The 17,907-nt window shown below is 45.6% G+C and overlaps 1 protein-coding gene across 1 annotated transcript in view; it reads right to left on the reverse strand.

Moving 5' to 3' along the window:
* The window catches only part of LOC126199704 (WAS/WASL-interacting protein family member 3-like), a 97,315-nt gene that overhangs the window by 11,742 nt on the left and 67,666 nt on the right, over positions 1-17,907 (reverse strand). Inside the window, exons 3-5 of the mRNA XM_049936631.1 lie at positions 10,679-10,855; positions 9,442-9,475; positions 3,622-3,826 (exon numbers count right to left, since the gene is read on the reverse strand). Coding sequence (XP_049792588.1) covers positions 3,622-3,826; positions 9,442-9,475; positions 10,679-10,855 — 416 coding nt within the window. The remainder of the gene's footprint in view (positions 1-3,621; positions 3,827-9,441; positions 9,476-10,678; positions 10,856-17,907) is intronic.

Genomic DNA, 17,907 nt, shown 5'->3' on the forward strand with positions numbered 1-17,907 from the left:
TCGCCGATGTACAGTATCAGTAACTGAAACTAACGTTTTAGGTATTCATATGCCGGAAATAAAACTATTACAAACTATCTCTGATAAAGTATTTCATATTGATACAATTCGCTTTGAAATAGCATTTATTAGATAATTTCGTATTTTGAGGCAACATTCGCATCTACGACGGGGTGCTGAAAAGTGCCTGGCTTTGTTGCCTTAATAATTGAAATAAAAAGAATAAAAAAAGAAAAACAAATTGAGGTTCATTTGAAAGTTTAAAATCTTAATATGCAACTGTGTAAGTATCAGGTGTTCACTATTTGTACGTTGCGGAGAAATCTTCTTACGAAATTACAATCTCCACCTTCATCCTCCGAATGCGAAAATATTTTATTGACGCCGACCTATGTAGGGAAAAACGATCACCATAATAAAATAAGGGATATCTAAGCACGCACGGAAAGATATAGAAGTCCGTTTTTTCCGCGCGCTATACGAGACTGGAGTAATAGAGAATTGTGAAGGTGGTTCGATGAACCCTCTGCCAGGCACTTAAATGTGATTTGCACAGTATCCATGTAGATGTAGGATTTGTTCTGTTGCAGGTGATAGTCGAGACTGCAGAGCAACAAGCAAGTTTCTCGTCACAGCAGTTACGTGCCGTCATGAAGTTAATGTTTCACCAGGGAAAATCCACAAATTACATTCACAATGAGACGCCACAAACACTGGGAGAGAAGTGGGCTTCGTACAGCACCATGGAAACTTGGACATCTCGTTTCAAGACTGGCCATTTCGCTGCTGAAGACGAGCCTTTCAGTGGTCGCCGCCAGACCAGAACGGGCTCGCATTCGGGAGAACAGTTCCAACCCGCATCCGGCAATCCAGATTTAGGTTTTCCACGATTTTCCTAAATAGCTTCACGCAAATGCTGGGATGGTTCCTTTGAAAGGGCTCGGCAGATTTCGTTCCCCATCCTTACCTAATACGAGCTTGTGCTACGTCCTAATGACTTGGTTATCGACGGGACGTTAAACATTAATCTCCATCTCCTCTTCTTACGCCAGCATCACAACCGCCACAACTGACACTCCAACATCCGATGATGTCCATGACGTGACTCCTCAAGACCGAAGAATATCCGTTAAAAAGATTAGCGAGGTACTGGACATCTCCCAGGAGTTTGTTGCTTCCAGTATCACCCCTATCCTTGGTATGCGCGTGCTTTCAGCGAAATGGGTACTGAAATGTTGAAAGTGTCACCAGGGAAATGAACGCATTGAGATATCGAAAGCCATTTTGCTCCATTCTGAAGATTCAGAGACCTTTTCGGTGAAGCTAGGGACTGAGGGTGAAATTTGGCTTCACATTTATGATCTTGAAACCAAGGAACAACAGAAAGAATGGACTCGCTTTCGGGAGGACGACGGTTCCAACCTGCGTCCGCCCATCCTGGTTTCGGTTTTGCATGATTTCGGTATATCGGTTCAGGCAAATGCCGGGATGGTTCGTTTGAAAGGGCACAGGCGATTTGTTTCCCTAATCCCATGAGACCGATGACCTCGCTGTTTGGTCTGTCTCCCAAATCAACCAACCAAAAGCACGGCGACACAGCGGGTCCCTATAGCCGAACAAGTTCCGCACACGGAAATCGGTCAAAAACGTGATGGCGTCCTTTCCCTGGTGTGACGATGGCGTTCTATTGGTGGACTATTTACCTCAGGTATGTACTATAATCTGCTAACCTGCTGGATCAGTTGAAGGATTCCTTTGTTCCATGACACAGCACCTGCCAAACTGACGATCCCGGGCTCCCAACTAGTCGACCACCCTCCCCATTCTCCAGACCTGGCCCCCTCAGACTATTATGTTTAAGGACTTGAAGCAACACATGAAGGGTAACCGTTTTCAGGAGACTGAAAAGGGACTGCGGAGAGCTGGTTTCGCGATCGACCACACGTCCTTTACTTGAGCGGACTAGAAAAGCTGCAACAATGATGTACCCGGTGTATCAGTCTCAGAGGAGAATATACTGAATAGATGGCTATTTCCAAAACTCTAGCTTTATTGTACGAGGCGTGTTTTTTAAATAAGTATCGTTTTGAAATTAAAAAAAGACGTGCTAAGATATCTCAGTAATTTTATTATTATTTGAAAGCCTGTACCTTAATCTACGCACTGACGCCATTACAGTCTGATTCTTCCTTGTTTACGTTGTGTACTGAGTGTTTAAGATGCCTCCGATAATCGTGAGTCCCGCCGACTGTGAAGTACGGGCTGTTATAAGATTTCTTAGTGCTAAAGGCCAAAAAGCGATCGATATTCGTCGTGAGATCTTTGTAGTTTACGGAGAAAACATTATGAGTGATGGAATGGTAAGAAAGTGGGTGAGAGCATTTAAAGATGGCCGCACAAATGTGCATGATGAACAACGGAGTGGACGTCCTTCGGTCGTTAATGAAAGTTTGGTGCAGGAAGTGGACAATAAGGTGAGAGAAATTAGACGCTTTACGATTTCCTCCTTGCGGGATGACTTTCCTAATGTTCCTCGTAGTGTTTTCTATGGCATTGTGACCGAGCACTTGATGTACCGAAACTTGTGCGCACGTTGGGTACCGAAAATGTTGACGGATGTGCACAAAACCAAACGTTTAGATAGTGCTTTGACTTTCCTTGAGCGGTACCACAACGACGGCGATGATTTCTTAAACCAAATTGTTACGGGCGATGAAACATCACACCAGAATCAAAGCAACAGTCCATGGAAGTTGAGCAAGGGCATCGTTCTGCTGCAAGACAATGCCCGTCCGCATGTGGCGAATCAGACCAAATATCTCATCACATCTTTTCCATGGGAAACTCTAGATCATCCTCCGTACAGCCCCGACGTTACGCCTAGTGACTACCACCTGTTCCTGCACTTGAAGAAACACCTGGGCGGTCAGCGTCTTCAAGACGATGACGAAGTCAATACAGTGGTGACGCAGTGGTTAACAAGTTAAGGTACAGGCTTTCATGTAAAAATAAAATTATTGAGATATCTTAGCACGTCTCTTTTTTACTTTTAAAACGGTACTTACTTAAAAAACACGCCTCGTATCTAGGGACAGCCACGAACTTTCGAGCACCCCGCTAGTGCACTGGCATCTATCGCGAACTGAGAATTTTTTTAGGTACCTACTTATTCAAATGGTTCAAATGGCTCTGAGCACTGTAGGACTTAACATCTGTGGTCATCAGTCCCCTAGAACTTAGAACTACTTAAACCTAACTAACCTAAGGACATCACACACATCCATGCCCGAGGCAGGATTCGAACCTGCGACCGTAGCAGTCGCGCGGTTCCGGACTGAGCGCCTAGAACCGCTAGACCACCGCGGCCGGCACCTACTTATTCCGGATCGCCATACGTCTTCTGAGCATGAGGTAGCTGTCGTTTTCTAGAGAGCACTGGAGATGTTGGGGAACTTTTTCTGACAGTGAGGCTGAGACCTGAAAGGTGAAGGTCGATACTCATACAGTGGCAGTGGGTAGGGATACCGTGATCCACCCCCACCCACGCCCTCATACGCCGCAGCCGCCGTTCACCACAGGTCTGTGATGTCAGATTACAAACACGTGATAATCACACCGTACTTGTCGATAAAGGCCGCACGCAGCTGATCCGCACTGGCCGATGTGAAAGCCAAGTGCTCCCTGATCCAGTTGGCGATAGCGGCACTGCCTGGCTGGTACTCGGGGGCGAGCGAGCGCGCGTGATCGGGCTGCTGGGGGCGGTGGGGCGGCCTGGCCTTTGCATTTATATGCGCCGCTTGGCAGCTGTCGGCTGACAGCCGCCAATCTGAATGGCCGCGCCGCCCACACTTAGTATTCCGGCGGGGGCGGCGGCGGTCCGCACGTGCCGCCTGCCTGCCTGTTCTCTTCTGCTGCTCTGCTGCTGCCACTGCTTCCGCCCCCCCCCCTCCCCCTCACACACACCACCGTTCCACCACACTCTACGTCCACGCTTACCTAGTTTCTTGTGTCCAGCCCAGGACACACTTTTTAATTTACTTATGAAGTAACAGTTTACTGACAGCAAAATGTAAACTTTCGCGGCATGTATTGTCACAATGAATAAAATATTTCACTTTAAAACCCGACGTTTCGTCCCTATCTGCAAATGACATTTTCAGGCTTACTGATATTTTAAACTTTATTTCACTAGAAACAACACTGAATTGTGTACAACGTCGGCTGTACAATCAATTACTTAAGTAAGTCTCTAAATAACTTTGAACGTTTCTGAACAGACTTTCATTCCCCTTTCTCTTCATACCGCGAAAATTACAGCAAGCGTTATCAGCAGTGTAGCAAACCAACTTTAAGATCGTATTTTTTCACACGTTGGAGAAGATGGCGAGACAAAATTTGAGCAGTTTGCCTCACACTTTACGGGAGTTTAAAAGCTTAACTCAAATTTCCTCCGAAGACGGAAATATAAGGGGCGTTCAAAAAGAAACGAGCCGGAGGCATAATCACAAAAACCAGTACCTTATGTAAGGAGTACTAACCCTGGCTGTTGAGAAACTTGTCCCACTGTGACACAAGGCGGTGAATGGCTGTCTCATAAAATTCACGGGGCTGCGATGTTAACCAGTTCCGCACATACAGCTGGACGGCGTCGACCGAAATGAATCGTTTGCCCCTCAGAGCAGTTTTAAGGGGACCAAATATGACGTAATCACAGGGAGATAGCTCCGGACTCTATGGGAGAGTGGCCAAGAACCTTCAAATGGTTCAAATGGCTCTGAGCACTATGCGACTTAACTTCTGAGGTCATCAGTCGCCTAGAACTTAGAACTACTTAAAGCTAGCTAACCTAAGGACATCACACACATCCATGCCCGAGGCAGGATTCGAACCTGCGACCGTAGGGGGTCGCGCGGTTCCAGACTGTAGCGCCTAGAACCGCACGGCCACTCCGGCCGGCCCAAGAACCTTCGATTTGAATTTCTGCAGGAGTGCCGCGACTGTGTTGGCCGTGTGAGGCTTTGCATTGTCGTGGAGCAGAATGAGCCCACGGGTGAGATTGCCTGGTCGTTTTCGTTTGATCGCTTGGCGAAGGGTGGTCAAGGTTTGCGAGTATCGCTGGCTGGGCATTCACTGTTGTCCCTGTGATAACGCCATTTTTGGTCTCCTTAGAAAGGTTCTGAGCGGCAAACGATTCACCTCTGACGACGACGTCCAGCTCTACATGCGGAACTGGTTAACATCGCAGCCGCGGGAATTTTATGAGACAGCCACTGACTGCCTTGAGTCACAGTGGGGCAAGTTTCTCAACAGCCAGGGTTAGTACTCCTAACATAAGGTACTGGTTTTAGTAATTATGCCTCCGACTCGTTTCTTCTTGAACGCCCCTTACATCTTACAACAATGAAACAAGTTTAGATCACTTATGTTTAAACCCTCTATCGTTAATCTTAAATAACTAATGCTTTCGAAAGAACGCAACACATTATCAAATATAAACGGCGAAAGAACGTTGACAATAACCACCTCGGTTTTCGTTCAAGTAAGTGAAAGTTTTCGTTCACATAACTAACTAATCAGTTTATGTGTGTTTTGAAACTAAGTCTATGCTATGAAAATGTAGCCTCTTTAGTAGCACACTCCATATCACTGTCAATCCCATGTTTGGTTTATAAACAAATCTCATATTTGGTGAAACAGTAACATCAGTAACACACCTATGTTAAAGTGTTTCCGTGTGGTCTTTAATGTCTCACGTTTCTTTCCATGCAACAGACACCTCACCAGTGCACACTGTGCAATAAACACAATTATTTTTACTGTCATTACAAAGAGTCAAAAATTTGGATCGCTGTTGCAGGTTAACGTTGAACACACACTTGCTTTTGCCCGCTGCTAGACGAGTAGAGATAAAATGATGAAAAACGTGGAAATGAGATAATTCAGACACGAGAGAAACATAAATAGCCCGTGTTGTGTTGCCACGTGACTTCGACGTCAGAGCTTGCTCTAAGTCGGCTGAGAGAGACAAGGTCGTAAGCGAATGTTTAAAAACGCGATGTCCAAGATGTACGCCTAAAATTAACAAAAGGGACTTGCGAGTTATCAATTTCTCAAACTATGGACATTTTTGCAATACCCGACATTGCCCCGGACAACACTAAAAAAACAGGACTGTACGGCCTATTCCTGAGCATTTGGTAAGCCCACTACATACCACACACACACACACACACACACAGACACAGACACACACACACACACACACACACACACACACACACACACCGATGTGGCCGCGTGGAAACGCCAACTTAATTTAAGCGTTTTCCAGTCAATTAACATTTTTTCCTTTTTTCTTCTGTTTTTTATTCTAGTAACAGCACGCTACTAAAATACCATTCTACCAGCTGTCATCAGTGAAGATACTTTTACGGGACCTACGTTCATAAGCCGACAGTTATATTAGTTACCTCCAGCAGCACAGTGACAGTTTGGGTCCGTAGTCCCACACAGTAACTGGAACACAGTAGATATTCCATAATGTCTAATAAGACTTTTATGTAACACCTAGTAACGATGTATTCAGCCAGTTCTGAATACCTGTGCAGGTCGTTTGTTTGGAAATTGCGACCAGGCTTTTGTGATGTTCGTAAAACTTACCTAGCCAAGCCATTTATAATGTTCCACTCACTTCGCCATACTGTAGCACATCAACTCCTGGCAACGCCTGTGCGCGCGCCCTGTCCGCTACTGTGGACCCTGGAGCCGGTTTCTAGCATCCACGAGACAGAGACGTTGTTCAGCCTGGATGTGGTGTATGGTGGACCAGACTACAAGTCTACCCCCCACCCCCCCCCCCTCCTACCCACGATGGTCGGTGTTTTTGCAGCATCTCTGGAACATCAATTTTGAAAAGCCCTAACAGGAAGCAAATCTTCGCCGAGAGCTAGTAGTTTTAATACCACTCCAGTACAACCTTGGAATTTTGCGACGGTAATAATCCGGAGAAGCTGTGCACGCGAGCTCTGAATCTCTGTCTGGGTTTTTCTTCCATTGCTCCATTATGAACAACATAAAAGGAAATCTTATCTGAGAAAAATGCCCGTTCTCTTTTCAACAGTCCGCAGCTCGTGGTCGTGCGGTAGCGTTCTCGCTTCCCGCGCCCGGGTTCGATTCCCGGCGGGGTCAGGGATTTTCTCTGCCTCGTGATGACTGGGTGTTGTGTGATGTCCTTAGGTTAGTTAATTTAAGTAGTTCTAAGTTCTAGGGGACTGATGACCATAGATGTTAAGTCCCATAGTGCTCAGAGCCATTTGAACCATTTTCTTTTCAACACAGAGAGTACATGTATTTACGAATGGCGCTTATGTATGCCATTTTATAATTTGCATTACAATTATAAACTGAGCAAGATAAATTAACTTTCTTATTATTTCACTGGCCTGACTTAACGTATATATTTTTCACAGTATCAGGATCGATTTTGAAAGTACTAGTATGGCGCAATGTCTATCTGATGAGAAAACCAACAATATGTTCAACGTTCATTCTTTGATTATTCGTTTAATTATGAGGTCTAAAACTTTGCTCTCGCCGTTTTGGCATTTGCGGCTAGTGGTAGTACAGGTGGTAGATCGTAAGCGTCATAGAATAAGCTTAGGCACTTGTAAACATAACGCCACCAAAATATTAGTCGACTTGTGATTGGTTCAAATGGCTCTGAGCACTATGCGACTTAACTTCTGAGGTCATCAGTCGCCTAGAACTTAGAACTAATTAAACCTAACTAACCTAAGGACATCACACACGTCCATGCCCGAGGCAGGATTCGAACCTGCGACCGTAGCGGTCGCTCGGCTTCAGACTGTAGCGCCTAGAACCGCACGGCCACGCCGGCCGGCACTTCTGATTGCATCACAAAGCTATTCTCCATTGAATAATACGTGAAATTACAAACCCAATTCTCATTATTCGCGGAAAGTTTTAACTGTTTGTTTTAACATGCAGAAATCTGCGGCTGAGTCTCATAAAATGCTGCGTAAGGCCTATGGTAAGGCACCTATTAGTGGAGGAACGTGCAGAGAATGGCTTCAAAGCTTCAAGATCGGTGATTTTGACGTCGAAGGCCGGCATGACGGTGGAAGAGACAAAGTGGTCGAAGCTACTGAAGCTGACGGAAACAATCACAGGAGATAGTTATTCAAAGCAACGACGCGTTTGAGCTATGCACTGAAAGACACACGGCCACAAAACAGCGATAGACATGAAAAGCTGATTTTGCAGCATGACAATGCTCAACCCCACGTTGAAAAACCACACGACGTCAAACCCCGCTCGCCGTGTTCTCCAGACGTTGCTCCCCTTGACTACAAACTTTTTCGATCAATGGCACACGGCATGGATGACCAGCACTTCCGGTCACATGATCAAGTGCAAAACTAGATCGATTCATGGATCTCCTCGAACGACGTCCAGTTCCTGCGCCGCGGGATTCGTGTGCTGCCCGAAAGGTGGGAGGAAGAAATAACCAGCGATGGCCAATACGTTGAATAGTAAATGTTTTGTAAGTTTTTCACAACATAGTCTCAAACTTCGAGAAAAAACGGCGGAAGCAAAGTTGTAGACCTAATATATTCCCCGACATGCATCTTTGTGAGATAGTTTAAAAAATAATTTCAAGCAACTTAAAACGTAACCATGTATGTTTCACTTTTAGCAGCCGTCAGTCAGCTAGAGCACACACATGTTCACACTACGTAGTGAGAGCTGGAAATGGTCAATGAGAAGCTTGAATTTTGTTCCTAAGACTCTTAAACACATCAGCGAAGATTGTTTCGCTGGATCAAAAATAGCCCCAGCAGGAATATTTCGACACAAACTAGATTTCCTCGAGAGAGCCTGACCTGCATTTCCACAGCATAAATCCTTGATACCTGACAATCATTTATAGGAAATACTCCAGGAGGGACAATTAGAAGGCTCCTGTTAACAGGGTATTATCGATACAGGTGGTGGTGGTGGTGGTGGTTAGTGTTTAACGTCCCGTCGACAACGAGGTCATTAGAGACGGAGGAGGAGGAGATTAGTGTTTAACGTCTCATCGACAACGAGGTCATTAGAGACGGAGCACAAGCTCGGGTTAGGGAAGGAAATCGGCCGTGCCCTTTCAAAGGAGAAATGCGAGTTTGTAGCTTAAAATGAAGAGTTACAAGAAAAATGTTGCTTTATTTACGGGAAGTTACTGGAGCAGCATTTATGACGTTCCGCTTAGTATCATGAGGAAGAATGGAAAGAAACCAGGTACACTAATAGCATTTGGATGCCTCCAAGAATCTTTGCAAAATAATATTACGCGTGAAATCCTCACGAGAACGAGAATAAACGAATGGGAAATTAAAATAAAGCATCAAATTATTTGACAGTGTTGGGGGTAAGTTGTACCAGCGTCACTTGGAGAAAGGAGAGGACTATCACCCTGTAAACACAGAACAATGATACCACAGAATATATATAAAACATCGAGCAAAACTATGTCATATCAGACAAAACAATTTTATATATATATATATATATATATATATATATATATATATATATAAATAACTGTTATTATTTCCTTGACCTTTTTATCAGCGGAGGAAGTGTTCGAACTCAGGTCGAATATTTTGCTCTGCACAAGCAATAAGGAATTAAGAAGATTAAGACGGCAACATTTTTCACTACTAAACTAGTATGAAATTAAGTATATTCATTTTCTTTTATTTAAAAGAAAAAAATTAGCCTCCATATGTTTTTTTTTTCGTCAGCTCACGTCATTTTACTGGAAAGCCTTTCGCATACGAACGTAGAATAGCGTACGTGATCGTACGACCTCGCGGCGGAAACATTTTGTAATACAGTTGGAATGTTCACGTGCTTGGAAAGGGCACAGGTAGCTTCGCCTTGGTTTTGCTCTGGGTTAGGTAGGGATACAGCGTTCGAGCGATGTACACACAGCAGCACGAAAAAATAAAAACATACTATTAATAGAAAACTACAATTTCAGTACTTTCAAATACGTCCCAACTGTCGACTGGCGGTTTAGAAATAAGAGGGCGGGGGGGGGGGGGGGGGGTAATGCAACGGACATAATTGTGTCAACTTCGATCCATGTGAACATCCGCTATACTTTCCGTCAGAAACTCGCTAAAAAAGTTCGCAGCTCGTGGTCGTGCGGTAGCGTTCTCGCTTCCCGCGCCCGGGTTCCCGTGTTCGATTCCCGGCGGGGTCAGGGATTTTCTCTGCCTCGTGATGACTGGGTGTTGTGTGATGTCCTTAGGTTAGTTAGGTTTAAGTAGTTCTAAGTTCTAGGCGACTGATGACCATAGATGTTAAGTCCCATAGTGCTCAGAGCCATTTTTTTAACTCGCTAAAAAATAAAGCTCTCCACGCTTGGAGTTACCTTACATTGCATCAGCTGTTATGAATCGAAAGCAAGGACCCCACGTTCCAGTTTTAGAGACCCGACAAACAATGTGGGAGGCCTGTGACAGCTAGATGAGTGTTCCTACAGAGAGAAGGGCCTGATTCGCAGGCATAACTCACTGGGGCGGCTCAGGGCTTATCGACGGCGCCGCGCCGCTGAAAGATACGGCCCTGTTTACCTGCTCGGTGCGGCAGGCAACCGTAAATCTCATACTGGCAGGCGGCCGGGCAACCTTCTCTCCCAGTCCGGCAGCAGCGGCGGCGGCGCGGTACCAGGGCAGCGGAACGCAGAACTCCGGTACAGTCGCACTACTGCTGGCCCCCTGACCAGCGAATGATGGCAGACATCAGGAGAGCTCAGTAGTTTTCTAAACAGGGCTGGGTGTAAATCCTGAAAGCAAATACCTGAGCACGTACCGAAATCCTACACTGGCTGAACTTTCACGTCGCACACTGAGATGGCAAAAGCCGTGGGATAGAAATTTTCATATACAGGGTGAATCGCTAAGTATTGCCACCAAGAATAACTCCGAAAATACGATAGGAGCTGAAACGTTTACGGGACAAAAGTTGCATCGGACAAAGGGGGTCACAATATGACATTGGTTTTTTGTTGCTGGGTGAGGTTGCGTCAGAGACATGAAGGTCAACTTTGTTTCTTTAAATTCGATGCTACAGTTTGGTACTTATTTTCTGATAACGACTATCTAGACGAAGCCAATGATGTGAAACAGTAAAGTCTTTGAAGGTCAACGAAGGTCAAAAAGGTGGCATGAACGTCCGTTAACAGAAGGTGTTCTAAGTGATGACCATTGGTATCAATGCAGTGCTGTAGTCTTCTTATCATGGATTGAGTGATATTCCTTATCACTTCGGCACTTATCGAAGCACATGCTCGGACAATTCTGTCTCGTATATCACGCAAATAGTAAAAATTCGCCGAATACGGCGTATCCATCTAACGTGCCATTGACGAGTAAACACCATTCGACGGTTTCGCAATACAGCACTAATAGCAGCGGTAAGACTAGTGTCGTCGAATCAAGCGAATGTGATTGGTGTATTCCTTCGAAGAACAAGTCGATGTGCTTCTCATTTACGGAGAATGTCAACGAAATCCAGTGAAAGCTAGAGACTTATACTCTGAAAGATATCCTCAACGTACTCACCCTACACGTCGCACATTTAAATGTTTGTATGACAAATTGAGAACAACTGGATTTTTAACGCATCGGAAACATAGTCGGCAAGGAAAGCTAAACGAGCGAACGGAAATCGGTACTTTTGCACTGTGGTTCGAGATCCTTGTGTTAAAAATGGTTCAAATGGCTCTGAGCACTTTGGGACTCAACTGCTGAGGTCATTAGTCCGCTATAGCTTAGAACTAGTTAAACCTAACTAACCTAAGGACATCACAAACATCCATGCCCGAGGCAGGATTCGAACCTGCGACCGTAGCGGTCTTGCGGTTCCAGACTGCAGCGCCTTTAACCGCACGGCCACTTCGGCCGGCCAATGGTATCAACATGATGTGTGTCCGGCACATTTTTCGCTGATGGACAGAAATGCGTTGCAGAGACAATTCCCAAATCGTTGGATTGGCCGGTTCGTTCGCCAGACTTGACGCCTCTGGATTCTTTCTTGTGTGGATTCGAGAAAGACATTGTTTATAAAGACGTTCTAACTACACCTAAGGATACGCGAGAGAGAACTGTCAGAGCACGTGCTTCGATAAGTGCTGATGTGATAAGGAATACCACTCAATCCATGATAAGAAGGTTGCAGCTCTGCATTGATACCAATGGTCATCAATCACTTAGAACACCTTCTGTATGTGGACGTTCATGCCACCTTCTGACCTTGGTTGACCTTCAAAGACCTTACAGTTACACATCATTCGTTTCGTCTCGATAGCCACTGTCAGAAAATAAGAACCAAGCTATAGCACCGCATTAAAAAAAAAATTGACCTTCATATCTCTGAAGTGACCTCACCTAGCAACAAAAAACCAACGGCATATTATGGCCCCCGTTGTCCCATGAAACCTTTGTCCCACAAACATTTCAGCTCGTATCATACTTTCGGAGTTATTCTTGGTGGCAATAGTTAGTGACTCACCCAGTACACAGGCGGCGCTGCTTTACCGTAGACACGGAATAAAAGGGCAATGCATCGGCAGAGCTGTCATTTGTCCTCGGGTAATTCATACGAAAACGCCTACGATGTCATTAAAGCCGCGTGACGGGAATTAACAGATTCTGAACGCGGAATAGTAGTCGCAGCTAGACGCATGGGACCCCCCATTCCGAAATACGTTAGGGAATTCAATATTTCGAAATCCACAGTGTCAAGAGTGTGCCGAGAATACCAAATTTCAGGCACTGCCTCACAACACGGACGACGCACTGACCGCCGGTCTTCACTTAATGACCTACAAGGCCGGCGTTTGCGTGAAGTTGTCAGTGTTTACAGACACGCAGCACTGCGTGACACATCGCGGAAATCAATGTGGGACGTACGACAAACGTATACCTTAGGACAGAGCTACGAAATTTGCCGTTAATGGGCTATGGACAGCAGACGACCGACTCTAGAGCCTTTGCTAACCAGCACGACATCGCCTGCAGCCGCCTCTGCTGCGCTCGTGACAATATCGGTTGGACCATAGACGACCGGAAACCGTGGCCTGGTCAGAAGAGACCCGATTTCACTTGGTAAAAGCTGGTGATAGGGTGCGAGTGTAGCGCACATTCCACGAAGCCGTGGACCCAAGTTGTCAAACTGCTGGTGGCTCCATAGCGGTGCACACTGTGGTTACATGGAATGGACAGGGTCCTCTAGCCCAATGGAGCCGATCTTTGATAGGAAATGATTGTGTTCCGCTACTTGTAGATAATCTGCATCCATTCATGGACTTAATACTGCCAACAAGGATGGAACTTTAATGGATGACAGTGCGCCTCAATTGGAGCGAAGATCGCCCGACATAAATCCCAACCAACATTTATGGGACATAATTGAGATGTCAGTTTGTGCACAAAACCCTACACCGACAACACTTTCGCAATTATGGGTGGTTATAGAGGCAGCATGGCTGATTATTTATATAGGGGATTCCAACGACTTGTTGTCCATCTACATCTACATCTACATCTATACTCCGCGAGCCACCTTACGGTGTGTGGCGGAGGGTACTTATTGTACCACTATCTGATCCCCCCTTCCCTGTTCCATTCACGAATTGTGCGTGGGAAGAACGACTGCTTGTAAGTCTCCGTATTTGCTCTAATTTCTCGGATCTTTTCGTTGTGATCATTACGCGAGATATATGTGGGCGGTAGTAATATGTTGCCCATCTCTTCCCGGAATGTGCTCTCTCGTAATTTCGATAATAAACCTCTCCGTATTGCGTAACGCCTTTCTTGAAGTGTCTGCCACTGGAGCTTGTTCAGCATCTCCGTAACGCTCTCGCGCTGACTAAATGTCCCCATGACGAATCGCGCTGCTTTTCGCTGGATCATGTCTATCTCTTCTATTAATCCAACCTGGTAAGGGTCCCATATTGATGAGCAATACTCAAGAATCGGACGAACAAGCGTTTTGTAAGCTACTTCTTTCGTCGATGAGTCACATTTTCTTAGAATTCTTCCTATGAATCTCAACCTGGCGCCTGCTTTTCCCACTATTTGTTTTATGTGATCATTCCACTTCAGATCGCTCCGGATAGTAACTCCTAAGTATTTTACGGTCGTTACCGCTTCCAATGATTTACCACCTATGGCATAATCGTACTGGAATGGATTTCTGCCCCTATGTATGCGCATTATATTACATTTATCTACATTTAGGGAAAGCTGCCAGCTGTCGCACCATTCATTAATCCTCTGCAGGTCTTCCTGGAGTACGTACGAGTCTTCTGATGTTGCTACTTTCTTGTAGACAACCGTGTCATCTGCAAATAGCCTCACGGAGCTACCGATGTTGTCAACTAAGTCATTTATGTATATTGTAAACAATAAAGGTCCTATCACGCTTCCTTGCGGTACTCCCGAAATTACCTCTACATCTGCAGATTTTGAACCGTTAAGAATGACATGTTGTGTTCTTTCTTCTAGGAAATCCTGAATCCAATCACAAACCTGGTCCGATATTCCGTAAGCACGTATTTTTTTCACTAAACGTAAGTGCGGAACCGTATCAAATGCCTTCCTGAAGTCCAGGAATACGGCATCAATCTGCTCGCCAGTGTCTACGGCACTGTGAATTTCTTGGGCAAATAGGGCGAGCTGGGTTTCACATGATCTCTGTTTGCGGAATCCATGTTGGTTATGATGAAGGAGATTTGTATTATCTAAGAACGTCATAATACGAGAACACAAAACATGTTCCATTATTCTACAACAGATTGACGTAAGTGAAATAGGCCTATAATTATTCGCATCTGATTTATGACCCTTCTTGAAAATGGGAACGACCTGTGCTTTCTTCCAGTCGCTAGGTACTTTACGTTCTTCCAGAGATCTACGATAAATTGCTGATAGAAGGGGGCAAGTTCTTTAGCATAATCACTGTAGAATCTTAAGGGTATCTCGTCTGGTCCGGATGCTTTTCCGCTACTAAGTGATAGCAGTTGTTTTTCAATTCCGATATCGTTTATTTCAATATTTTCCATTTTGGCGTCCGTGCGACGGCTGAAGTCAGGGACCGTGTTACGATTTTCCGCAGTGAAACAGTTTCGGAACACTGAATTCAGTATTTCTGCCTTTCTTCGGTCGTCCTCTGTTTCGGTGCCATCGTGGTCAACGAGTGACTGAATAGGGGATTTAGATCCGCTTACCGATTTTACATATGACCAAAACTTTTTAGGGTTCTTGTTTAGATTGTTTGCCAATGTTTTATGTTCGAATTCGTTGAATGCTTCTCTCATTGCTCTCTTTACGCTCTTTTTCGCTTCGTTCAGCTTTTCCTTATCAGCTATGATTCGACTACTCTTAAACCTATGGTGAAGCTTTCTTTGTTTCCGTAGTACCTTTCGTACATGATTGTTATACCACGGTGGATCTTTCCCCTCGCTTTGGACCTTAGTCGGTACGAACTTATCTAAGGCGTACTGGACGATGTTTCTGAATTTTTTCCATTTTTGTTCCACATCCTCTTCCTCAGAAATGAACGTTTGATGGTGGTCACTCAGATATTCTGCGATTTGTGCCCTATCACTCTTGTTAAGCAAATAGATTTTCCTTCCTTTCTTGGCATTTCTTATTACACTTGTAGTCATTGATGCAACCACTGACTTATGATCACTGATACCCTCTTCTACATTCACGGAGTCGAAAAGTTCCGGTCTATTTGTTGCTATGAGGTCTAAAACGTTAGCTTCACGAGTTGGTTCTCTAACTATCTGCTCGAAGTAATTCTCGGACAAGGCAGTCAGGATAATGTCACAAGAGTCTCTGTCCCTGGCTCCAGTTCTGATTGTGTGACTATCCCATTCTATACCTGGTAGATTGAAGTCTCCCCCTATTACAATAGTATGATCACGAAACTTCTTCACGACGTTCTGCAGGTTCTCTCTGAGGCGCTCAACTACTACGGTTGCTGATGCAGGTGGCCTATAGAAGCATCCGACTATCATATCTGACCCACCTTTGATACTTAACTTAACCCAGATTATTTCACATTCGCATTCGCTAATAACTTCACTGGATATTATTGAATTCTTTACTGCTATAAATACTCCTCCACCATTGGCGTTTATCCTATCCTTGCGGTATATATTCCATTCTGTGTCTAGGATTTCGTTACTGTTCACTTCCGGTTTTAACCAACTTTCCGTTCCTAATACTATATGCGCACTATTTCCTTCAATAAGAGATACTAATTCAGGAACCTTGCCCTGGATACTCCTGCAGTTTACCAATATTACGTTAACTTTTCCTGTTTTTGGTCTCTGAGGACGGACGTTCTTTATCAACGATGATAATGTTCTCTCTGGTAAGCCGTCAGGTATTTTATCGTTTCGCCCAAGGGGGGGTCCCTCTAACCTAAAAAAACCCCGTGTGCACGCCACACGTACTCTGCTACCCTAGTAGCTGCTTCCGGTGTGTAGTGCACGCCTGACCTGTCTAGGGGGGCCCTACAGTTCTCCACCCAATAACGGAGGTCGATGAATTTGCAACCATTATAGTCGCAGAGTCGTCTGAGCCTCTGGTTTAGACCCTCCACACGGCTCCAAACCAGAGGACCGCGATCGACTCTGGGCACTATGCTGCAGATATTAAGCTCAGCTTGCACTCCGCGTGCGATGCTGGTTGTCTTCACCAAATCAGCCAGCCGCCGGAAGGAACCAAGGATGGCCTCAGAACCCAAGCGGCAGGCGTCATTCGTTCCGACATGTGCTACTATCTGCAGCCGGTCACACCCAGTGCGTTCAATAGCTGCCGGAAGGGCCTCCTCCACATTACGGACGAGACCCCCCGGCAAGCACACCGAGTGCACACTGGCATTCTTCCCCGACCTACCCGCTATTTTCCTGAGGGGCTCCATAACCCGCCTAACGTTGGAGCTCCCTATAACTAATAGGCCCGCCCTCTGTGACTGTCGGGACCTTGCCGGAGAATCGGCCACTGGCCCAACAGGCGAGGCATCCTGTGGTGGCTCGGAAACGATGTCATCACCACTAGGAAGCACCCCGTACCTGTTGGAAAGGGGTAAGGCAGCCGCCACGCGGCCAGATCCCACCTTCGCCTTTCGGCCAGGCACGCGCGAGCCCACCACTGTCCGCCATTCACCCTGGAGTGATGGCTGACCGGTAAGATGCTCACTGCCGGAAGACGCAGCGACATCAGGGGTTCCATGTGATTCCAAGGCCACCGAAGTAGGCATAGGTCTCACCACAGTTGCCCCAACGCCACTACGAGCCGACGCCTGCGCCTCGAGCTCGATGAGCCTAACAGACAAAGCCTCCACCTGTCCCCGAAGAGTGGCCAATTCTCCTTGCGTCCGCTCACAACAACCACAGTCCCTACACATGACTATGTTTACCCTACTCTATACGGTGACAAATTCCCAAGATAATCTTCTGATGAGCTACTCTGATAATCAAGAAACACACACTGAAATACGAGACGCGAAAACTACGCTAGGTTTTCCCAGAAAAACTATTTAAAAGCTAAGCGCAGCAAATAAGTACAAAAACACTGTTATTGAAATAAAAGGTTCTACCTAGTAAGCACTCGAACACGCAAGAAATTACAAAAATAAACTAGTAATTACACAGATAACTGAAAATAAGTCGCTGCTGTTTGTAAAATATGTAAGAAGCAAACGGTGTACTCGCCTTAGTAGTAGCAGGAGCTAGCGATGCGCTCTCGCTGACGGTCTAACTGACACGTCGAGTTTCTGCACTACGCCGGGCAAAACGAGGTCCGACACGATATTAGG

This window comes from Schistocerca nitens, chromosome 8, assembly GCF_023898315.1.
Source record: "Schistocerca nitens isolate TAMUIC-IGC-003100 chromosome 8, iqSchNite1.1, whole genome shotgun sequence".
Taxonomy (NCBI): domain Eukaryota; kingdom Metazoa; phylum Arthropoda; class Insecta; order Orthoptera; family Acrididae; genus Schistocerca; species Schistocerca nitens.